The 25,850-nt window shown below is 40.1% G+C and overlaps 1 protein-coding gene across 19 annotated transcripts in view; it reads left to right on the forward strand.

The window, feature by feature from the left end:
* The window catches only part of KDM6A (lysine demethylase 6A), a 235,507-nt gene that overhangs the window by 117,953 nt on the left and 91,704 nt on the right, over positions 1–25,850 (forward strand). For all 19 annotated transcript variants that reach the window (XM_004064043.4, XM_004064042.4, XM_019019413.3 and 16 more), the window contains one exon: positions 19,125–19,183. In XM_004064043.4, the coding sequence (XP_004064091.1) occupies positions 19,125–19,183 (59 nt within the window). The remainder of the gene's footprint in view (positions 1–19,124; positions 19,184–25,850) is intronic.

Consider the following 25,850-nt stretch of genomic DNA (forward strand, 5'->3'; position numbering starts at 1 on the left):
GGTTCAAGCGATTCTCCTGCCTCAGCCTCCCGAGTAGCTGGGATTACAGCTGTGCACCACTACACCTGACTAATTTTTTTTGTATTTTTAGTAGAGACGGGGTTTCACCATGGCCAGGCTGGTCTTGAACTCCTGACCTCAGGTGATCCGCCCGCCTCGGCCTCTCAGAGTGTTGGAATTACCGGCGTGAGCCACCGCACCTGGCCTGGTTAGTCGTTTTTAATGCCCCATCAGGGCTTATAAAAAAATATTTTCCCCCCATATATATGTATATTCCTTCCTGGGTATACTTTAGAGTAAATTACAGATAACATGACATTTCAATCCTTAATATTCTAAATACCTTTCTACAAAATAAGAATGATTCCTTAAATAACTGTCAGATCTTTTACCACCTAACGAAATTTAGCAATACTGTCTTTTTTTTTTTTTTTTTTTTATGAGACGTAGTTTTGCTCTTGTTGCCCAGGCTGGAGTGCAATGGTGCGATCTCGGCTCACTGCAACCTCTGCCTCCCGGGTTCAAGCAATTCTCCTGCCTCAGCCTTCCGATTAGCTGGGATTACAGGCATGTGCCACCACGCCTGGCTAATTTTGTATTTTTAGTAGAGATGGGGTTTCTCCATGTTGGTCAGGCTGGTCCCGAACTCCCAGCCTCACGTGATCTGCCCACCTTGGCCCCCAAAGTGCTGAGGTTATAGGCGTGAGCCAACGTGCCTGGCCAGCAATACTGCTTTTTATTCCTTCAAAGATGCACTTTTTTTTTTTTTTTTGAGATGGAATCTCACTCTGTTTCCCAGGCTGGAGTGCAGTGGCTTGATCTTGGCTCACTGTAACCTCCACCTCCTGGGTTCAAGTGATTCTCCTACTTCAACCTCCTGAGTAGCTGGGACTACAGGCGCATGCCACCATGCCCGGCTCATTTTTTTTTGTAGAGATGGGGCTTCACCATGTTGGCCAGAATGGTCTCAATCTCCTGACCATGTGATCCACCCACCTCGGCCTTCCAAAGTGCTGGGATTACAGTCATGAGCCACCATGCCCGGCCTACCCTTTTTGTTTAAATCTTTGGAGCAAGGTATCTAATAATATTTTAAGTCTTCATTGGCTGGGTGGTAGTCATGATATATAGTTGTCAATGCCTATGCATACTCATCTTTGTTGTTTTTCCTCCTGGCATGATTAGATAGCTGTAGCCTATTGTTTCAGTAGATAAGTCACTTATGGAGCATCTGAGGAAAGAATATGAGTTTTGATTGCTGACTAAAAACTTTTCACTGTCAGCTTCTGGTAAGGTCAAAAAAGTGATGTCAAAACTTGCAGAAATGGGGTTTGTAGACAACAGTGGAAGAATCTTCTAAGAAATGCTATATCACCACCATTTTTGATGTCCCAGTAGTTGATATTGTGTGGAAAAACATGGACGAGAGTATGGTTAACAGGATTAAAAAATTATTCAGAATTGGACACTAAGGATACCTTAATGAAATTTTTTCACTTAAATTTTCCTTTATGTGTGAAAAAAAGAATGTGATAAAAATGTATCTTTACCATTAAAAATAACTGAAAATAATTTTAATTGCTTTTTTTTAATTTGAGACGAGGTCTTACTATATTGCCCAGGCTGGTCTCAAACTCCTGGGCTCAAGTGGTCTGCCCACTTCTGCCTGCCAAAGTGCTGGGATTACAGGTGTGAGCCACTGCACCCAGCTTCTTACTGAATTTTCACTGACTCCTAGTTTTCCTGGATAGTTTTAAAAAGTTGTTAGTGTTGTTTTAGCTCTTTTGATGCTGTTTTGAAGCTGTTTTATAGCTCTTTTAATGTCTTTTAAAAGCTCTCCTCGCGGATCACGAGGTCAAGAGATCGAGACCATCCTGGCCAACATGGTGAAACTCCGTCTCTACTAAAAATTCAAAAATTAGCTGGGCATGGTGGCGCTTGCCTGTAGTCTCAGCTACTTAGGAGGCTGAGGCAGGAGAATCACTTGAACCCAGGAGGCAGAGGTTTCAGTGAGCCGAGATCACGCCACCACACTCCAGCCTGGAGACAGAGTGAGACTCCGTCTCAAGAAAAAAGAGCTCTCGTCTTTTTCTTCTGCACCTTCCGTTTGTGCATAGGATTTTTCTTCCTTTATTCATCTTTCTGCATCTGGGGAGTATTGCCTTCAGCACTAGAAAATTTTCAGCCACTACATCTTCAAATATTGCCTGTGTTCCATTTTATTTTTTGACTCCATCTACATCTGGTTTTAGAGATATAATAGATTTTCCCACATACCCATAACCTCACTTACTTGTTTTTCTTGGTGAATATTTGAAATATACTCTCATCAATTTGAAATATACATGATTATTAACTATAGTTACCATGCTCTGCAATTGATCAGTAGAATTTATTCTTGTCTAAGTGAAACTTTGTACCCTTTGAATAGCATCTGCCCAATTCCCTTTCCCCACCCTCCCTGAGCCTCTGGTAACCACTGCTGTTCTCTTTACTCCTATGAGATAGATATTCTTTGAGTTTGACTTTTTTAGATTCCACATGTAAGTGAGATCATGCTGTTTTGTCTTTCTGTCTCTGGCTTATTTTGCTTAACACAGGGTCCTCCAGATTCATCCATGTTGTCACAAATGACAGAATTTCCTTCTTTTAAAGGCTGAATAGTATTTCAAGGTGTATATATACCACGTTTTCTTAATCCATTTATCCTTCAATGGATACTTAGGTTGATTCTGTATCTTGTCTATTGTGAATAAGGCTGAAATGAATATGGGAGTATAGATGTTATAAATAAAGTTTCAGTGCCGCAAAAGAAATAGCACTCGAATATAAAGTTTCCTTTTTAATTCTCAACAAGGCAAGGTACTTCTATAGAAGGGTGCGCCCTTACAGATGGAGCAATGGTGAGCGCACACTTGGGCAAGGGAGGGGAAAGGGTTCTTTCCCTGACGCACCTGGCCCCTGCTGCTGTGTCGTTCCTCTATTGGCTAGGGTTAGACTGCACAGGCTAAACTAATTCTGCTTGGCTAATTTAAAGAGAGTGACGGGGTGAGTGGTTTGGCAGGAAAAATGGTTATGACAGGGCAGGTAATTGGAATGAGTCAGGGTGGAGCAGGTAGTCGAAAAACGTTGCTTTACGAGGAAGTGAAGTTTAAAAGTAGAAGGCAAAGAAATGAACATACTGATTCCTTGGAAAGAAATTTAGAACTCATATATAACATAGATATCTCTTTGAAATTTTGATTTCAATTTCTATGATTTATAGCTAGTAGTGGGACTGCTGGATCAAATGGTGGTTCTATTGTTAGTTTTTTGAGGAAATTCCAACATTTTACTAAGAAAGAATCCCCAGGGGTTCAGATTTATGTGGGAAATCTTGGGTACAACTCTGTGTGGTACCTGGTTTGTTTCCTAAGTCTCAGGGCATTTTATTGGCTTTCAGTGTTTGCTTACCTTTCTGTATTCTCCTTTTTTTTCAGCCTTTTTCCTTTTGCCGCCAGCTCAGCCATTCATTTATAAAGATCCTTTTAAAATATGTCATCTAATATTTTAAATAATTTTGTATTAGGAAGGTTTTTCAATATGTATACTGCTTGCCATTGGCCTTATTTTTGGAAATTATACTATAATTTAAGGAAATATAAATGAAATTGTTGGGATACTATTTATTTATTTTTATTTATTTATTTGAGACGGAGTCTTGCTCTGTCTCGCCCAGGCTGGAGTGCAGTGGTGCGATCTTGGCTCACTGCAGCCTCTGCCTCCCCTGTTCAAGCAAGTCTCCTGTCTCAGCCTCCCGAGTAGCTGGGACTAAGGCTACCACACCAGGCTAATTTTGTATTTATTTTTTAATAGCGACTGAGTTTCACCATGTTGCCAGGGTGGTCTTGAACTCCCGACCTCAGGTGATCCACCTGCCTCAGTCTCCCAAAGTGTTGGGATTACAGGTGTGAGCCACCAGGCCTGGCCTGTTGGGATACTTTTAAAAAATCCTTTGTGCTTTAATTATAATCATTTCTGTTTTTGAACCAGTTTGTGGTTCAGCAGCATGGGGAAGGAAGTTGTTGGTGTTGTTAGATGTATTGCCCCCTTGTCACAAAAATTCTAAATGCCAGGTAGTATTTTAAGTATTTTACATGTATCATCTCATTTAATTCCTCAAACAACCCTTTGAAATAGGTACTGCTTTCTCCATTTTACAAAGATGAAGACATTGAGATCAGCTAACTTGTTTCATGAGTCTTTCTGAAATTTTTTATTTATTTATTTTTATTTTTTTATTTGTTTTACTTTAAGAGATAGGGTCTTCCTCTGTAGCCCAGGCAGGGATGCAGTGGTACAATTGTAGCTCACTGCAGCCTTGAACTCCTGGACTCAAGCAGTCCTTTTTAGCCTCCCAAGTAGCTAGGACTACAGGCCTGCCCCACCATGCTCAACTAAGTTTTAAGTTTTTTGTAGAGAATGAGAGTCTCACTATGTTGCCCAGGCTGGTCTCGAACTCCTGGTCTCAAACAGTCCTCTCACATTGGCCTCCCAAAGCGGTGGGATTACAGGTGTGAGCCACTGTGCTCGGCCTTTCATGAATCTCATAACTAGTAAGTGACAAGGCTTTGATTCTGACTCAGGTCTCTACAGTCGGGTCAGAATCACAGCCTTGTCACTTACTAGTTATGAGATGACTTCTACAGTCTGATTGCATTATTGCTGTACAATACTACACATACACTTTGGAAGCAGAACTTCTGCTTCAGTGTTGTGATTTTGGGCATGATGCATATAATAAAGTTTTGCCAACCTCTTCTGCTAGATTATCTTAACTGTAAATGTTCTTTTAATTGTCCAGAAGGTAATTCAGACTATAATAAGGAAATGATTCTGTATAAATTGAATCAGCAAAGTATCATTCTTCTATGAAAAATATGTAACAGGTTATTAATGACTGTAAGATACTGATTTACTCAGCGGCAAGACTTTCCTAATTAACTTACATATGCTGGTTACTTTGCTATAGGGATCAAAGCACGACTTGGGTTCGTTCTCTACCATTTATAGGCACATATTCTAGTGGAGGAGATAAATGACGTACTTACAAAAGATGTGAGTATTCATTTGGAAGTGAAATGGGAGAGGTTCCCTTGCCCCCCTCACAGGGCATGTGATGGGGGTGTGGCTCGCTTCTTCAGTGCCCCACTGCTCAAACCTCTAGGGGAGCATACAGACTTACAGGCTGTGGGGCTCCCACCCCACGGCAATGTCTGTCTAGGGGTGAATGTTACAGCTGAATCCCCAGTGGACATGTGTTAGAGGGTGCTCTTTTAGTTTGCTGTCTGTAGGCGGCTTGTGTTAACCAGCTCAGTTAGACCTTATACCTTGTAGCAAGGACAGAGGGTTTCCTGTATCCCGGGTTCTTGCCTTGGTGTACTGGAAGAATCGGATCACATGTGGGCTTGGAGAATGAGTGTAAAGTTTTATTGAGTGGAAAGTAGCTTTCAGCCTATGGGGTAGCCAGAGGGAGATGGCCGCTTGGCAGCCCCAGCTCTCCTCCGGCTGCGCTGGCCAAACTCTGCCTAGTCCCGCTGGTCAGTGGCCTGCCGGTGTGCCAGCGTTTGTCGGTGTGTTCTTCCGCCTGCATGCTCCCCTCAACATCCTCTCGATGTCCAGCCACTTGTCTTCTTCCACCGATGTGTCCCTCTCGCCATCTAGCAGTTTCTGTCTCTGCCTTGCTAGGGTCTTGGGTTTTTATAGGCCCAGGATGGGGGCGTGGCGGGTAGGCAGAAGTGCCTGTCTGAGGGGGTAGAGCCCTAGCCAGGGACCACACCCTCCTCTACCCAGCACTTCCCTTCTCCCATTCTGTATCATTTAAAGGGACCACACTCTTCCCTTCCCAGCAGTCCCGTATCAGAAGCATGTATTAGAAACTATAACTCACTCTGGGTTTTTGGGAATATGTCAAATAATACTTCTGGAAGGAAGAGGTGAATGTTGCTTTTTAAAGGATAGACAGGAATTTGCCCGATTAAGGAGTGAGTTGAGGGAAAGATGGCAATGGCTTTTTTAAGGCAGAGGAAGCAAACATGGTTAAAATCATAGAAATGTATAAGGTTGTATTTTATTCACAGATCTGCATGTTATTTGTCCTGACTGAAGTGGTGGTTATGAGATTGGGAACATTTCAGCAAGAGTCATAAAATGAAGGCCCTTATAAATCAAGCTAGATTGTGGGGACTTTTCAGAGGAGTTTAAAATAGAAAGTGCATGTTTTGCACTTCATGTTTGAGTTTTTGAAAGCTCACTGGCAGTGGTTTGGAGGGCAGATTGAAAGAGGAGGAAATGGAGAGAGAGCCTACAGTTTGGGAGACAAGTTAGAAAACTGTTGAAATAGGCCAAGTATGTAAAGTTGAGGTCCTAACTAACCTGGAGAAACATAGTAGGAATGGAGAAGGGGTGGATTCAAAGGCTTTTAGTTTGTAAAATGAACTCTGTGAATAGAAGGAACATGGTTTATTGGTGGGGAAGAGGTGAGAGAGGAAAAGTAGGACTACTGTTTGGCTTGGTCAGCTGGTAAGATTGTTACCACTGTCTAAAATCTGCAGTACCATTAGACTTTCTTGTTCAGTGTTAAGATTCATGTAATTTCAGATATTCATGGTATATGTAACAGATGGGGGTAATTATAAAGAAAGTATTTGGAAATTCATGCCTTTATAACCTTCATTTCTATACCCACCTTCCCCCTTTTTTTATTCCCCAGTAGGTTTTGTTTTGTTTTGTTTTATTTTATCATATTGTGTTTTTCTTTCCCAGATCTGGTAGACAAAGGTACTCAGAGGGTTAATAGCAGATTTTTTCCCCCAACTGTGTATCACTAGGTTTGTGAATTAGAGTCATGATACAGTAAAATTAAGACATTTGATGTTTTTGTAATATTTTGGCATGGTTTTATTTGTTAATATCCTAGCATAAAAATATAATAGTCTTCAAAGATGATTACTGGGGTATGGGGTGCTTGGTGGTGGCTACAATCAAATTCTTATTCCAACCCCAAATTGACAACGTTATAACAACATAGAATCTTATTATTTAGAACCTAATTACTGTTGTTCCCCTTACCCATGAGGGATATGTTCCAAGACCCGCAGTGGATGCCTGAAACTTCAGGTAGAACTGAACCTTATTATATACGTTTTTGTCAACAAAAAGAGTCAAACTCTGTAAAACATTTTAGCTGGGAGTTGTGGCTCATGTCTGTAATTCCAGTACTTTGGGAGGCCGAGGCGGGTGGATCACATGAAGCCAGGAGTTCGAGGCCAGTCTGGCCAACATGGTGAAACCCCATCTCTACTAAAAATACAAAAATTAGCCGGCCATTGTTATATGTAAAGTTTCGGTGCCGCAAAAGAAATAGCACTTGAATATAAAATTTTCTTTTTAATTCTCAGCAAAGCAAAGTACTTCTATAGAAGGGTGCGCCCTTACAGATAGAGCAATGGTGAGCGCACACTTGGACAAGGGAGGTGAAGGCGTTCTTATCCTTGACACACGTGGCCGCCGCTGCTGCTGTGTCGTTCCCCTATTGGTGAGGGTTAGACCGCACAGGCTAAATTAATTCTGATTGGCTAAAGAGAGTGATGGGGTGAGTGGTTTGGCGGGAAAAATGATTATGACAGAGCAGGCAATGAGTCAGGGTGGAGTAGGTAATCAAAATGAGTCAGGGTAGAGTAGGTGATTGAATAAGGGTGGAGCAGGTAATTGAAAAAGGTTGCTTTATGAGGAAGTTAAGTTTAAAAGTAGAAGGTAAAGAATTGAACATACTGACATATTGATTCTTTGAAAAGAAATTTAGAACTCATATCTAACAACCCCTCCCCTTGTATTTCCTCACAGCTTTCTTTTCAAACTTTTTTTAAACATGTCTTGGCTTAGTTGTTTGGCTTGATTTTCCAAAAGCAGATGCTTCTCTGGATAAGGTGGAGGATATTTAAGGGAGGTTTGAGTAAGTGCCATTTTTATGAGCCTCTTCATCAACCTTTGGAGGCATGGTATGACACAGCACCTGACAAGAATAAGTACACCCATTACGGCTGCGAGGGAAGTAAGAATTGAGGCTATTATTCCTTTCCATTTACTGAACTACTTTTCTAGCCATCCTGTAAAGGGGTCATTTACCCCTGAGTTGTTGGCTAACTCATTGGACAGAGCAGTCAGACCTTGCAGTGCCTTTGTTATACTTCCATCAGTGGTGGTAGTGTTTGGGATGAAGGTACAACATTGAGTTTTCATCATGACGCAAACTCCTCCTCTTTCTGCTAATATCATGTCTAAGGCTATCCTGTTTTCCCCAGCCATCTGGCTAGTTGCCCCTAGTTGTTCAGCTATTCCTTTAACAGCATCTCTAGTGTAGTTAATAAATTATTGTTGGTTGTAGTAGATGTAGTTTATCCAATCTACATTTTTATTAATTGTCACCTACCAAAATATTGACTTAAATCCTGCAGCTATTTGATTTCAGGTTTTAAATTGATCTGGTATTCCCCGTGGGACTCCAGTTGCGTCTAAATAGACATGAGAATCAAAAGACCCATAAGGGGCTTCTCTCACTTTACGATGTCTTATTTTTCCTTCCTCTGGTTGATGAAGTGCCAGGGTGAAAGGGATAGCCAGTTGGACTAAAGCATAAGTGCCACTCCAGTTATTTGGCAGAGTGTCCAGTAAAGGTCCACCACAATACCACCACACATCTGCTCGGGGATGAACAAGGGCTGACTGATTGATAAGCTCTTGAAAATTCTTAAGCTCACTGCATCCCTTCAGGTCTCCAAGGAACGCCGTTTCTTCCCTGTCGTGAGAGACACGAAGTGAACTTAGTGTTGGGAGACGGAAGTTGGATGGCCCTCGGGGGCTGGGAGATGGAAGCTGGATGGCCCTCGGGGGCTGACTCACAGGGTGCTGGACTTCTGGATATAGCAGAGAGAGCTTGGCATGACTTACTACTCCAGGCTGTAGAATCCTGGAAAAGAGCTACCATGCAGCCCACACCAGGTCAACTGGAGGACCACCTTAGTGGAAAGGGGACAATCTGGGCCTCTGGCCTGCTATGCGCACAAGCATAACAATTGCTTTTGTTTAACGTGTGGACGGAATATTTGATCCATTCCAACCAGGCATTTGCATCTTGATATCCTGTCTTAATTGCCAAAGTTTGTTTTAAGTCTTTAACTTTTACGATAGGTATCTTGGTCTTGTCGTTAGATGGAGGAGGAGCAATTGTTCTGTTGTGAGAGGTTTTGGAAGGAGGCTTAGAGGAAGGTGCAGGCAGTGGGGGATCAAAGAAACTCATTTTAAAGAATTTAATAGGGTTTGTCCCTGAAACCTCAGCTCCCATACCATAAAACCAGCTTAAAGAAGGGAACTGGCTTAGAAAAGGAGAAGAACTTTGAGCGTTTGAGATAATAACCTGTATAGAATTACACTGGTTTAGCTGACAGCGGGGAGGGCTGTCCTTGTAGTAAAATGTATGGTTTTAGGAAATTACAAAAACCGGTTGGGGCAGTCCATTCTTGTTCTTTAGTGCTCCACAGAATGTTGGACTAACTACAGCATAAAAGCTCTACATCGGGGAGCAAGACTCCTGGTTGACACTGGGGTCTTTATCGAAATCTTTCTGGATTAAGTGGTCCCAATTTACTAAGGCCCAGTCTGAGGAGAGTCAGGAGGGACAGAGGTACTTTTCTGAAGTAGAGAGCTGTCTTTGACTTGGCAAGCCCCCACGGGTATAACAAGGCAAGCATCAAATGCAATAGTTTGAGGCGAAATTGACTTGGTTATGTTATAACTAGATGGTCAGCAATAGAACGAGGAAAGAAGAAAGTAATAGAATAGATGAAAGAGAGTTAAATTTTTCTTAACTTTAGTTTGATAGTGTTTTCCCCTGAGACTATGGCCCACATCTCTGGAGGGAGCGGTGCTTTCTTGCCGCGGGTGTGATGATTCTATCCCCCTTCCGCTGTAGGAACAGCAGTCTCCGTAGTTAGCAGCACAAGGTAGGGTCCTTCCCAGGCTTGCTTGAGTTTTCCTTCTTTCCACCCTTTGATGAGAATGTGATCCTCAGGCTGGTGCTGGTTTACCGGAAATTCTAGGGGTGGTACCTGTGCTAAAAGACTTTTAGTTTTGAAGGAAAGGAAAGTGGAAGATAAACCAAGTATATAAATTCTAAGAAATTGATCTTTTGTTTTAAATGTGGGGACATCAGCAGTGGGCTTTATAGTCCTTGGTGCCTTCTTACTGAGAAATTTCCCTTAGCACCTATTTTTATTAGTTTTTAGACCGAAGAAAGCCAAACACCGTTTTATATTTGACAGTGCTTCCTGTATGATTTTTATACTAGATAAGCTAAATTTCACCTTTATATTAGTGTGTTATTAATGTTAAACTCAGTTTTAATAAAACCTTGTAGACATATTTATCCAATTTTAATGTCTGACCATAAGGTAAAATTTTTATAGACTCTGTTTAACCTTTTATAATTTTTGTTAAAGAGCAGGTTAGTGCTTTAAGAAAAACCTTTTTTGCTTTTATTTTAATGTCCAGTTCACAGAAAGACTGGATGATACCCCTTTAACTTTAGCCAGTATGTTTACACACAGAATTTCCTTTACAATTAACATTTTAAAAATTGCTCAAACCTTTAAAACAAAATATATTTCTTTAACCTTTTAATGTAGGTAAAAATGCACATTCTTATGCCTCCTTTTAATTCTTTTACCAAAGGTATATTTTACTTTCCTAACAAACCTTGCACATAAACTGTTTCTTCAATAGTTTTACATTCAGGAGGCCTAATTACTTTTAAATTATATAACATTTCTTTCATAAATTCCCTTTTATAACTTTTTTTTTTCACGACTTTCACAGACAATTCTTTGACATACCTCGACTTTCTGACTTGTTGCAAACATCCCTTTCTTTAAACAACCAGTTAATTTATTTTAGGACAAGAATTTACCATATAACATTCTTTTTATATAAATTCTTCCCCTCCCCCCCTTTTTCATTCTTCTCCAAAGTGAACTTCCTTTATGTCTGTGGACTAGACTGCCTAAGGCCACAAGATTAGAAGTTAGGATAATACATGTTACACTGTTAATTTTTAGCAAACTTTACTTTTGTTGAAAACCTTGTAAGTTTGGGATTTCAGTTATCTTTTGCTATTAATAAGACCTTGTTTAGTCCAGATTAACTTAGAATTGGTATAGATGGTTCCTTCCTGGTTCTGTAAGTACTTTAAGGCTTGGCTGAGTGCAAACAGCTCCCATGTTTGAGCAGACTAATTATTAGGCAATTTTCCTAATTCTGCTTGTACAAGAGTTGCCCTATCAATTACTGAATACCCATTGTGTCTTTTTCCGTCAATCACCCAGGAGGAGGGAGGAACTGTCTATCGTCCTGTCCTGAAGGGAGTTCCTCCTAGGTCTGGTCGGACCTTTGTACAGTAATTAAGATTTAGATCCTGTTAGGAAACCTGCTGGGTTAAGGGAATTTTTAGTGGTTAATGTTGAATTATCCTTTTTTTTTTTTTTTTTTTTTTAACAGAATAGCCTCATACTTTCTTGTGTTAGCAAAACAGTTGTCGCTACAGATTGAATGTATTAGGGCCATCCGCGGGTTACTGGGTTAAGGATTTTTGATAGGAAGGCTACGAGTTGTCAGTGGCCTCAGTGCTTTTGGGCTATGCCCTTGTTTACACTGACAAGGTGGTATTGGAGTGTTACAGTGTCACGGAGAAGACCTTCAATTATCAATTATAGGTTTTAAATTTACCCTGGCTTTTAAAGGAATAGGGTACACTGTTTTTTCCTTTACTACTTATATCTCTCTCTTTCTCTCTTTCTTTCTCTCTTTGACTTTCTGTCTCTCTCTTTGGCTCCCTCTTTGTCTCTGTCTCTTCCTCTCTCTGTCTCTCTTTGACTCCCTCTTTGTCTCTCTGTCTCTTCCTCTCTCTCTCTGCCTTTTTTTCTCTCTCCCCCGCCTTCTTCCTCTCTCTCCCTTCTCTCTCTCTTCTCCCCCTTCCACCACCTCTTCCACCCCCCCTTCTCTCTCTCTGTTTCCTTTCTGCTGGTCTTTCCCTGCCTCTGCCAGACGCTTATGCTGCTGTTCTCCCCTCTCTTTCCCCTTTTACCCCGGAGAGGGACTCAAGATAAAAGAGACAGAGCCCCTGACCTCCCTATTCTTCCTCGAAAGTCATGAGCGGAAGGGCTTCTTTTGTCCTTTCTTAGTTCAGGACATCCTCTCTTGAAGTGGCCTGTTCTTCCACATCAATAGCACCTATCTTGTCCTTCCTCCTTAGTTCTGGGATTCTTTAACCCTGCTCCACCATACTCTTTAGGGGGCCTGGTAGATGAGGACCTTGGTCCTCCAGATGGAGACTGGGGTCCTTTAAAAGAGGATTTGGACCCTTTATAGTTTCTAGCTCCCTGGAAACTCTGTCTAGAAGTACCTGGGTTTGGAGCCATCTGTTGGAAGGTAGAAAACGTAAGTTTTGTCTTTTGTTTCTGTTTTTCTTCATCCCTTTTCACATATACTTTCTGAGCTTCCCTGAGAAGCTCACTTAGGGGACGGTCTTCTCAACTGTCTATGTTTTGTAACTTTTTTGAAATGTCTGGCCAACTTTTAGTGACAAATTGGAGTTTCAACATTCCTTGCCCAAGGGGATCATCCAAATTGAGGCCTGCGTATTGCCTCATTTGCTCCCTCAGTCTGTCTAGGAATCTCATAGGCCCTTCATCCTTTTCCTGTTGTATATCAAATGCTTTAGAAAGATTTCGGGTTCGGGGTACTGACTCCCGAATTCCTTTTATTATTGTCTCTCTTAGGTCCTGCATATTTTCCCGTTGATCTGCTTTGTTATTGTCCCACCAGGGGTCTCAGGCGGGGAATTTCTGGTCCGCGGTAGGAACGTTTTCACCAGGAGGATGCTCACGTTCCCAAACTACCATAGCAGCCGTACAAATCGTACTCCTTTCTTCTCCTGAAAAGAGGATGCCCAAGATGGACATTAACTCGACCCAAGTGTATAACTGAGGTCCTAAGAATTGGGCAATTTGGTCTGCCACTCCATAAGGGTTATCTAGTAGTGGTTTAAGCTCCTTTTTAAAATTCTAGACTTTGAACTGGTTAAGGGAGCATTTACAAAGCCAGTGGCCCCCCCCTCCTTATGGTACCTCTTTCAAAGGGAAGAGGGTCGGGCCTCTTAGGTATGGAGGGAAATGGGAAATTCTGAATATCTTTTTTACATTGTTCTACCTCACGCTGGAGTCCTTTTAGAGAGGGGTCTTTAGGTTGGGAGGGAATGGGCTGGTGGGACGGTAATTCCCAAGAGTCAGAGTTATAAGGAGGAGGGATAACGTGAGTAGAGGTGGAATTTGGAATGGGATCTGAGGAGGCAGTGGCTGTCTGAGGGGAAAGACTGGGGACATTGAGTGGGGGAAGATAGTCTAGGGGATCGCATGCGCTGGAGTCTTTAGGCATGAGAGCTGGCTCCTCTGACTTTTCATTTTGAGGTGCCAGATTGGGTTCTTCCCTATTTGTTTTTAAGGGAAAAAGGAGGGCAAGTCCATGCCTCCAACAGAGGGCATAGCCTAGTTCTTCTGAGACACTGGACTTTTATCATTAACATGTCGGATTAGAAGCTGACACATTACATCCTCATTCGACCTAAACTTTGGCCAGAAGATTGAGGGTTTGAGGATGGGTCTTTGAGTCTAAATAAAACAGCAATATTTTATCATTTGTTGCTTTTTCCTATGTTTAGTCCTTTCATTATCCTTCCAGTGTTTTAGCATGAGACCTAGGGGGCTATCTGGGGGGATATCTTTGTTACCATCTTTATCCCTCTTGCTCCCTGTCTTGCTTGGGGTATTTCCCATCTTGATGGTTTTGGGGTAAGTTTCAAGGTTCCATTTCCCTTACAGAAAATTTGTCACGTTTTGTGGGGAGGCTCAATTTCCCCCACTGGAAATTTCTCGCCTTTTCTACTACTGGAGGTTCGTGTGAAGTTCAGTCCCCTCCAATGGGCATGTCTCACCTCTTTTTAACCTGTAAGCCACCCCAACCAAGGAGTACTTCACCTCACCCCCCCCTCCCCCCCACCCACCACCTGGCTTTCTTACCTTGGTCCCTACCACCAAGGAAATACTTTACCGGCTCCTGTGGCTTCTCCTTCCTTGGTCTGTGTACAGTCATCAGTGTGGTATGTGAGAATCCTTTAAGCTAGGTTACTGGCCAGTTCCCCCCCCCCCCCCCCCCCACCGTGCCGCCGTGTTGCCAAGAGCTTGGGTTATTCCTCGCACTGGGTGAGTTCTGATTTCTCACCCCTGAGGTGACCACAAGGGGCAGGGCATGCCTTCTCATGAGAGACAACCAGAGACTGCCGGGAGGGGAATGTAATCATGGGCGAGCCCCTAAATTGTTATACATAAAGTTTCGGTGCTGCAAAAGAAATAGCACTCGAATATAAAATTTTCTTTTTAATTCTCAGCAAGGCAAGATACTTCTATAGAAGGGTGTGCCCTTACAGATGGAGCAATGGTGAGCGCACACTTGGACAAGGGAGGGGAGGGGGTTCTTATCCCTGACACACGTAGCCCCTACTGCTGTGTCATTCCCCTATTGGCTAGGGTTAGACCGCCCAGGCTAAACTAATTCCAATTGGCTGATTTAAAGAGAGTGACGGGGTGAGTGGTTTGGTGGGAAAAATGGTTATGACAGAGCAGGTAATGAGTCAGGGTGCAATCAGTAATCGGAATGAGTCAGGGTGGAGCAGGTAATCGAAAAAGGTTGCTTTGTGAGGAAGTTTAAAAGTAGAAGGTAAAGGATTGAACATACTGACGTACTGATTCTTTGAAAAGAAATTTAGAACTCATATCTAATAGCATGGTGGCACACACCTGTAGTCCCAGCTACTTGGGAGGCTGAGTCAGGAGAATTGCTTGAACCCCGGAGGTGGAGGTTACAGTGAGCCGAGATCGCACCATTGCACTCCAGCCTGGGGACAAAGCAAGACTCTATCTCAAAAAAAAAAAAAAAAAAAAAAAAAAAAAAAAAAAAAAGATCCTGAGCATTTCTTCAAAGGATTGTAACAGGAGGTGAAACTTGGCTTTACCAGTATGATCTTAATGACAAAGCACAATCAAAGCAATGGCTACCAAGAGGTAGAAATTGATCCAGTCATAGTGAAAGTGGACCGGTCAAGAGCACAGATCAAGACAACAGTTTTTTGGGATTCTCAAGGCATTTTGCTTGTTGACTTTCTGGAGAGCCAAAAAATGACAATAACCCCTGCTTATTACGAGTATGTTTTAAGAACGCCAAAGCTTTAGCAGAAAAATGCCCAGAAAAGCCTCACCATGGCAGTGCCTCTACTCAGTCCTCTCATCAAACAAGGGCAATGTTTTGAGAGTTTTCATGGGAAATGATACAGTCTTGATTTGGCTCCTTCCAGCTTCTTTTTGTTTCCTATTTTAAAAAATCTTTAAAGGGCACCCACTTTTTTCTTCAGCAAATAATGTAAAAAGACTGCATTGACATGGCTACATCCCCCAGGACCCCTCAGTTGTTTAAGGCTGCACTAAATGGCTGGTGTCATTGCTTACAAACGTGTCTTGAACTTGATGGAGCTTATGTTGAGAAATAATGTTTATATTTTTATCTTTTAATTCTATTTTTTTCCATGAACTTTTTGAAGTCCCCTTGTACTGGGTGATTGGATTAGTAAATCTTTGGGCATCTACTCTATGGAAGTGCGCCCTGTGCTAGGTGATAACAAGGAATACAGGCAGTGATCACTCCTGCCTTTATGGCATTTTTATTTGATCGGGTGGAGTTTAGTCAACACACAGGTAACAAATATATGGTGTAATAGTTAAGAGTGAGCTCTGGAGACTGACCTAGTTTCAGTTCCTGTGTCTGCTACTTAGTACCTGTTTCCTTGAGTAAATTGCTTATTCTCTGATTCAGTTTCTTCATTCTATAAATGAAGCTCTCTACCACCACATAAGGTTTTTTAGAACCTTTTGAAAGAGTTGATGTTAGATATTGCATAAAACTAAGTTTTTACTGTTACATAATAATGTCAGATGATAGAGACGTTGCAGTAAGACCAAATTTAGAGGTTGGAAAAATCACCTCTAGTTTGAGGTGGGACAGGAAGCAAAGCTTTCATGGGGAAGATGGCATTTAAATGGATCTTGAATGATTGATAGAATTTATAGGGTGGTGGGGGTTGAATAAGATTTCCTAGAGGGAGAAGAATGAAGTTGGGAGAATGTACAGTGTGTCCTGAAATCAGAAATGCCCGTCTCTACTAAAAATACAAAAAATTAGCTGGGCGTGGTGGCGGGTGCCTGTAGTCCCAGCTACTCAGGAGGCTGAGGCAGGAGAATGGCGTGAACCCGGGAGGCGGAGCTTGCAGTGAGCCGAGATCGCGCCACTGCACTCCAGCCTGGGCGACAGAGCGAGACTCCATCTCAAAGAAAATTAAAAAAAAAAAATAAATAAACTCATATTTCTATTGTACGCTCACTCCACCCTGTCCAGGCAGTTGCCTAAATAGATGTTAAGATGTTGTTCCCTTTCCTTTCACAACCTCCCTCACCCCCACACCCCCATTGTCTTTCAAATCTTGACTTTTTAGGTAGAACACTAAATGACTCTGGATTAACTATTACCACTTTTACCACATTCTGAATATCCATGCCTCCTCTCCCCCACCCTCTAGATTGCATACTTCTTGAGAGCAGGGGAAGTATATTTTATTCAGATTGGTTTGTTTAACCCTTGAGTATTGTCCCTGGCACCTAGTAAATGCTCAGATTATTTCAGGGGGTGGGATAGTAGATGAATGATCCTGATTAAAAACAGTTTCAACTAAATTTAAAATTAAAAAAAATTTAAACAGGAACTTTAAAAATGGATGTTGTCTGAGACCTTTGTGACTCCTGGAATTTGTGAATACTTCTGTAATATAATTTCCTCATTCAGAAAATTGGGGGTAATGAGGACTTAATAAAATGAAATTACCATATTTTTACATTTGACAATGTATTTAAGAAACTTAGTGTTTCTAGAAAGATACTTAGAATTCAAAGGAAATGCACAATGTAATTTTAGGACAAACTTTAGCATTTTTAAAAAGCAAGAAAAGTCACTCAGCTTGTTACTGGAAAGGGGTCCTGATCCAAGCCCCAGGTTGGATCTCACGCAAGAAAGAATTCGAGGATAATCCAGAGTAAAGTGAAAGCAAGTTTATTAAGAAAGTAAAGGAATACCTGCTCAACTGACAGTACTTACAGTTATTTCTTGATTATATGCTAAACAAGGGGTGAATTATTCATTAGTTTTCCAGGAAAGCAGTGGGCAATTCCCAGAACTGAGGGTTCCTCACCTTTTTAGACCTTACAGAGTTCTGACGTTGTGATAGTGCTGCTAGGAGTGTCTTTTAGCATACTAATGCATTATAATTAGTGTATAATGAGCAGTGAGGATGACCAGAGGTCACTTTTGTTGCCATCTTGGTTTTGGTGGCTTTTGGCTGGCTTCTTTACTGCAACCTGTTTTTATCAGCAAGGTCTTTGTGACCTGTATCTTGTGCCAACCTCCAGTCTCATCCTGTGACTAAGAATGCCTAACGTCCTGGGAATGCAGCTCAGTAGGTCACAGTCTTACGTTACCCAGCCCCTATTCAGGATGGAGTTCTTCTGGTTCAAATGCCTCTGACAAGCTGTTTACATTTTGGGCTTTAAACATCATTGATTCTTTTTCTCAACTAATGAATTACAGAAGTTGTAGTATAATTACCGTAGTTCCTCCATACTTAGGGCAAGATGACTCTGAGAAATGTTCCATACTGTCTCCCAGAGATCTCCAGCAGGCTTGAGTCCCAGTTGCCTAGAGTCATAATCAGCTCCATAATGCATCCTTTATTGGCATACTTTCCTTTCCTGACTCACTTCTTTACTTCGTTAAAGGTATTTCCTCAGATACTTCTCAAATAAACTACTTGTACAAAAACCTTTATCTCACAGTCTTTCTTGGGAGATGCAACGCAGGCAGCATGACAAGCATTGTAATAATAGTTAAAATTTTGAAGTTTTAGAAATCAGAGACATTTGTAATTTGATGCTTATAATTTCAAAGAAGAAATTTGTTCACACAGATCAGTATGAAAGCTTTACCTTCTTTTTTAATAGGGAAGATTTACTAAAATAGATTTGCTTGGTTATTGATAAAACATATACTGGGTACTCAAACATTTGCTGTTTTTGAAAATAAGGAGTAGGAGCTGGGCATGGTGTCACATGCCTTTAGTCCCAGCTACTTGGGAGACTGAGGTGGGAGGATTGCTTGAGCCCAGGAGTTTGAGGCTGCGGTGAGCTGTGATCGCGTTGGGGTGACAGAGCGAGACCGTGTCTCTTTAAAAAAAAAAAAAGAAAAAGAAAAAAAAAAGAAAAAAATCATGGAGTTATATAAATATAAATTATATAAATAGCTGGTTCCTATTAGGAGTCCAGAGGTCAAAGTTAGTCAGGATAAGTGTTGACACATGTCTTGTTTCATACTGCAAAAGGAGTCAATGATATTTAAAGCACAAGATGTTAATGCCTAGGTGATGATTGGCATGATGCTATTTTTCTTAAATACTAAAATTTGTTTTAGGTTTATACTGTGCATTTCCTTTGAATTCTAACTACCTTCCTGGCAGTACTAAATATAAAATTAAATCCAATTCAAGAAACAAAAAGAACCAGAGAAAGAATGTAGATACAAGCAAGAGAGAATAGGATAACATAGGCTGAGCATTTTCTTATTCCTGAAGAATAGATTTTTAATTTTAGATTTGACCATAGAATTTCTGCTAGTAAATATTTTTATTTCAGGGCTGGAATACCTCTCTAAGTTGATTGGAATCTGTGCCATCTGATCACTGTTATTTTGGTGTTTTAAAAATATATTGTAATGCATGATAGAATTTTAGGACTTAAAACATCTTGGATACCGTATTTTACAATAATAACATCATATATGTTAGATACAAGTATTTTTCCTAAAAATCTTTTTCCCTTCCTTTACAGAATGCTGCCTTTTTATATGGTCTTGGTTTGGTCTACTTCCATTATAATGCATTTCAGTGGTAAGTTGACATAAAACCAGTAATTCAGTCGTTTTCAGTAAATGGCTTGTTTGCTTGTTTTGTTTGTGCTTGATTTTTTTTGTGTGTGTGTAATAAATACAAAATTTAGTGTCATTAAACCTACACTTTTCAGTAATCTTTTGAAATGATTAGATTGTTCCTTGAAGGGTGTTGGCTCACCTTAGATTTTTAGAGTTGTATGTTTTCCTGAAAGAATCTAGTATAAGATTCTGTTGAAGAAGGCTTAGATTAGAAAGCTTTTTGGAATTTCTCAGTCATTCATTATGGACTGGTGTTCCCCAAGTTATTTGAACTGGTGAATCACTATGATCTCAGAAGTCAAGATATGTGGGTAAATGGTCTATGATGGCTAGTTTTCAGACTTCTAGACAAGATTGACCACTTCTTCCTTCCACATACCAGCTAGCACTTTCCAATATCCAGTAACTAGGCACCAACTCATAAACTCTCAGTTCTCTGTAGAATAGTACCACTTCAGAGTTGGAGATTAAATATAATAATAATAATATATAAGATTTTCTAAACTGTAAAGTGAAGTACCCTGTAATATTATGGCCTTTGCCCCATTGTTGTTTTTCTGTTTACCAGACAATAGTATGCACTAATGGGGTAAAAAGGCATATAGTTTTAGTTGAAAGATTGGTATTGTTGTCACAGCATTGCCACTTAGTTTGATCTTGAGTTAAATAACTTCTCTAGGTCTGTTTCCTCTTTAGTTTATTTATTTATTTATTTTTTATTTTATTTTATTTTATTTATTTATTTTTTGAGACAGGGTCTCACTCTGTTGCCCAGGCTGGAGTGCAGTGGTGAGATTGCAGCTCACTGCAGTCTCAATCTATTGTGTTCAAGCAATCCTTCCACCTTAGCCTCCCAAGTAGCTGGGACCACAGGCACATGCCACCATGCCCAGAGAGTTTGTTTTTATTTGTAGAGATGGGGCCTCCCCCTATGTTGCCCAGTCTAATCTTGAACTCCTGGCCTCAGGGCATGCTCCCACCTCAGCCTCCCAAAGTGCTGAGATTTACAGGCATGAGCCCCCATGCCGGCCTCATCATTTGTTTAAAAAACAAAACTACATAGCAGTCACTTGCCTTTCCTATAGAGTTTTGATGATCAAGTGAGATACAGTACATTTTATAAAATGTAAACCCAGTGTAGATTTTTTTTTTTATTTTTTTGGTCAGAGTCTCACTCTGTCGCCCAGGCTGGAGTGCAGTGGCACGATCTTGGCTCACTGCAACATCTGCCTCCCGGGTTCAAGCAATTCTCCTGCCTCAGCCTCCCAAGTAGCTGGGATTACAGGCGCCCGCCACCATGCCTGGCTAATGTTTTTGTATTTTTAGTAGAGACGGAGTTTTACCATGTTGGCCAGGCTGGTGTCGAACTCCTGACCTCAAGTGATCTGCCCACCTCAGCCTCCCAAAATGCTAGGATTACAGGTGTGAGCCACCACACCTGGTGACATTTTTTATTTTTAGTGTATCTGACCTTTTCAGAGTCCCTTCTGTGCTCCAGAATTTTAAGCTCACGGGTGAATTCTGTGGGAGTCCAAAGGAAGGTGATTGAGTGGCAAAATGTTACAACTCTGTCATATACCTATTGAGCACCCTGAATACTTATTACAGAACGTTTACATACGCGTTGACAACGATTTTATATGGTTTCCCTAAAGAGGAGGCTTTATACATGAATGGTTTTTCCTAGTATCCTTTTTCTTCCCTGTTAGCTTTTGGTCTTGTTGGCTTTTGATCATGTGTGGAAGCACTGCTTTGTTAGAGAATACTTGTGTGTATATAGTGTATTATAATGATTCAGATCACTGGTTTTCTTTGTAAATCTTAGGAAGGTATAATTGATTTTTACGAAGAAGCTTTGTAATTTTATTCTCCATTAAATTATCCTAAATAAAGCCTCCTAACTTCATGTTCAGTGTATTGTATTTAAAACCAAAGATAGATTAGGACTGTTTTAAAATCTTTCAGTTTCTTTAATAGCCTACTTATAGAATTCAAATTCTAAACTTCTAGAATTAGAAGTAGTCTTAGAGATAATTTAGTTTTTCCCCCTTAATTTTGTAGATGGAGAAAGCAAGGGTGTGTGTGTGTGTGTGTGTGTGTCAGTCAGTCAGTATTACATAACTGCTGAGTGGCAGAAGCAAGCTTATGCTCATAGTCTCCAATCAAATATTTTATTGTACTCTGTCCCCAGGTTTTAAGATTGAGAGGTGGTTATTATTTAATCAGTATTTGTCATTGTTCACTTGAGCACATTGATATAATCTTTATGGCCAACTAGAAATAATTTAGGTGAAACCTGAGGGGAGGAACTCCTACCTCATACCAGCCAGTTTTCGCATACCTATGGCAATTTGTAAGCCTCTCTGTGTACTGGGGTTAAGAACATAAAATTAGTAATGAGGTGAACCTGTCAATAGTTCAAATGTTGATTGCTTTAATAAGCATGTGGCCATGTTAAGTTAGCAGGCTTGTAGCTGTGATTCCTTATCTACATATGATTTCTATATTTTTCAGTTGACCTAAGAAATGAAACTGAATGATATAAGGACAATGCAATGTCTACATTAATAAGTGCCCCCTGCTCTGTTAATCCTGTTCTGGTTACCATCATTTTCTCATGTCTTGAGTTTCAATTCTTATAGCTGCTTCCTAAAATGATACATCTCACACCCTATCTTATGAATTCACTCTGGCTGTGTTTTTCTCTTGCTAATCAAATGTTCTTTCACAAATTTGCCTCACATTTTTGCTTTAACTTGCTATTTCTTTAACAGCTATAAAATTAGAAAGTATGGGGTAGGTGCTTGGTGATAGTTTTAGAGTACAGCCTTAATTGATTGGAGCTTATTTAGGTTAAAACTACTTTTGTGTTTTATTTGTAGACACTTGCTGATTACTGGGATCAGGAATGTTTTAGTCACATGTCAGGTTCTTTGGGATCTATTGAGAAATGTTTCTAGGGATGAGTATGGGTTTTTGTTTTGTATTGTCAGCATGAAGAATCTGCCTATGATGTTTCAGAGTGTTGTATCTCTGGTACATTTATAATTTAAGTAAAATTTGGTATTTGCTAATTGTGTCTGTTGGCATTTGTTGAGGTTAAGCATTTTATGATAATGTGTGTGACCAACGTGTGTCTGAGTTGGTGACTTAAAATATTGAGAGCAATTTTATTAGCTATAGTGTTACTCTTAACCTATTGTCATGTTATGCTACCTATTTTTTATTTCAGAGTTGATTTTATTGGTCAGCCTCTAGATAGTTCAATTATTTGGTCAGTTTTTCCAGTATCAGTTGTAGCCTCTTCTTAGACAGAGGAGCCCAGTCAACTGTTCCATCCTCATTGGACTTAGGGTAACAGCTATGCTGTTATTTTACTCAGTAATCTGGGACCAAACTTAAAAGATGCCCAGAAGGATAAAGGAAGACATAGAAGCAGAGTGTAAAATACATGCAGCAGAGTGCTAGAAACCAGTCTCTAAAAAGCCATTGCTTTACATGTGCATGCATGCAAGCCCCTGCATTCACTTGTTCTTATTCATTAAGGTGGCTCTTTGCTAGGGGATACCTTGAACTGAGCTCCTTGCCTTTGGAAGGAAACCTATATCCTAGGGTGAGAGTAAGTGAAATACAAAGCAAGGAAAAGTTAGACTAAAAAAAGATAGTTGGGGGAAAAGATAAAGTCAGTACAATAGAAATCATTCTTCCTTGTATAGCTTATAGCCATCTCTCTAAATATATCTTCCTAAGAATCCTTATTAACTATCTCTGTCCTGTAACCTTTTTCCTTCTTTCCATTCCATTGATCAATATCAGAATGGTCTTATGGCAGCAAATGTAAGAGATACTGTGCTAGAAGCATAGGATTTTGGAAATTAAGCCCCCAAATATAATTGACAGGCCTAATAAGGAAATGTGATAATTATTACTTTGACATAAAAAAGGATTAGGAGAATGAGGTAGAAATGAATTCAGAAAGACAGAAATATTAACAGATTACTACTAAAGTTTTCTTTTTTCTTTTCTCTTCTTTTCTCTTTTCTTTCTTTTCTTTTCTTTTTTTTCTGAGACAGGATCTCAGTCTGTCACCCAGGCTGGAGTGTAGTGGCACAATCACGGCCCACTGAAGTCTCAACCTCCCGGGGCTCTAGTGATCCTTCTACCTCAGCCTCCCGAGTAGCTTGGACTACAGGCTTGAAGGCTTGAACCACTATGCCTGGCTAATTTTTTGTATTTTTTTTTGTAGAGATGAGGTCTCACTGTGTTGCCCAGGCTGGTCTTGAACCCCTGGGCTCAAGCAGTCCTCCTGCCTTGGCCTCCCAAAGTGCTGGGATTATAGATGTGAGCCACGGAGCCTGGTGTAAAGTTTCTGTAGGATTCATTTTCATAGCACTGTACTAGTCACAAGTGTTCTTAGGGGTGTAGGAATTTCTACTCTCCTGTATAGTCACTGCTTTGGGTTCAGTAAAGAAAAAGAATAGTGGTTTTAATGATGTTCATACAGCTTTTTGATGGAACGAAAGAATAATGCAACATAGACCTAATGCATGGTGATACCATTGATTCTGAGGCTTGTCTAGCATGGAGCCTGGCAAACATTGTATTTTTGAGCTATCATGATACAAACATACTCTTATATTTCCATTGAAATTAAGCAGTTAATGTTAACATGTTTTGAGTTTATTATATATACTTTTATTTTGGAAAATAACTAGCAGATTTAAGGCAGTTCTGATAAAGTTACACTTAAACAGTGATACATAGATTGCCAGATAAATTTTGGAAGGGCTTTGATTAATTAGGCTTCAGGGAAATTGTGAATAAAAACATAAATCTTGCAATAGGGTAGGGGAAAGAAAATAATCCCACTCCTGAAGTGATGAAATGAAGAGTGGCTAGAGAGGAGAAAAGAACCAGGACAGGTGATATATTAGCAACTGTCAGTGTGAATAATCCAGGGTATGACATTTCTAATTTAGCCTCACATTTAAGGTCATTTCTGATTCAACCTCAAATGATCCTTCTAGCCTACTGCTCCCCTAAATATTAATATATTCTTTGTGCCAGTCACAGTGTATTAACATTTCCCTGAAAACATCTTAAGCATTTTTTTTTAACCTATGTGACTTTTGCCTTCTTCCATCTCAACCTTTTAAAATCTTACCTACCTGTCCCTTACTTCATCAAATGTTTCTAATTATTTAGAAACAACTTCTAAATTTCCTAATATATATGTATATCTGTGTTGTGTATGTATGTGTTATAACTAAATTAGAGCTAAAATATTCTTTTATTAGTATGAAAAGTTGTGGAATTAGTTGATTTATCCCTTCATATATCTCTGTGAGAAATCTCTGGTTCAGCCTATTAGCCTCAGAGAACTTAAAGTTTTATTTATTTTATTTTATTTATTTATGTATGTATGTATTTATTTGTTTGTTTATTTATTTGAGACAGAGTCTCACTCTGTCGCCAGGCTGGAGTGCAGTGGCACAATCAAGGCTCACTGCAACCTCTGCCTCCTGGATTCAAGCTATTCTTCCGCCTCAGCCTCCTGAGTAGCTGGGACTACAGGCGCGTGCCACCACGCCCAGCTAATTTTTGTATTTTTAGTAGAGATGGGGTTTTACCGTGTTGTCCAGGATGGTCTCTATTTCTTGACCTCATGATCCACCCACCTTGGCCTCTCAAAGTGCTGGGATTACAGGTATGAGCCACCATGCCCAGCCAACTTAAAGTTTTATTATGTGTCTTTCCAAATGTACTGGAACTGTGCTAAGAATATTAATACTATTATTTTTACTATAGTTTTAGAGGAGGCTTTAAAAATGACTTTGTAGAAGTCTTATTAAAAATGACCATTGTGAAATATATTCAGCACATGTATATGTTTTTTATAGGTAGTGTTATTGAGGTTTTAGCTTTATATCATTTTCTTTTTAAAATGGTTAACAGTGGCAAACATTAAGTGAAAAAAACCTTTAAACTGAAAATCTATAGAAACTATTTTGATGATATAAAAACTATATTTTTCAGATTTTAAGAAAAATGCCAATGATACCATGCAGAGCAATGTGCATTTCTTTTGTTTCGTTAGAGAATATGCTTTAAGTATTTGAAAACTGTAAACCTTTCCAGGGAATTGTATCATAAAGTATTTATGGTTTCTGGTAGCTATTTCTCATGTTCTAAAATTCTGTCAGTCAGAATTCTGAGGTTACAGAAATTGAACGTGTTAATGATTTAGTCTAGTTTGTGCCATAGAGATCATGTTGTGGCCACCTGCATTTTGGTGAAATATGAATGCAGTAAGCTGATGACCAAAATTAGAATGTAGTCTGAGTGTTACCTATTTTCTCTACCCTCCCACTCCCTCAACTCTTAACTCTAAACTCTTAACTCCAAATCCACCTTCCCTTGTACTTCCTTCTCCCCCTCCCCCAGTGTTTTTATTTCTTATTTATTTACTTATTTGTTTTTCTTGGGATGGAGAAACCTGAAGACGCACACAGGAGAAGAACATGGAAAAGTTTAGAAAAGGAAATGAACTTACATGTTCGAATAATGTGTTTTGTGTTAGAAGAACTGATCAGTAAAGAAGTCCCATCAATTAACTATAAATGTGA

This window comes from Gorilla gorilla, chromosome X, assembly GCF_029281585.2.
Source record: "Gorilla gorilla gorilla isolate KB3781 chromosome X, NHGRI_mGorGor1-v2.1_pri, whole genome shotgun sequence".
Lineage (NCBI taxonomy): Eukaryota > Metazoa > Chordata > Mammalia > Primates > Hominidae > Gorilla > Gorilla gorilla.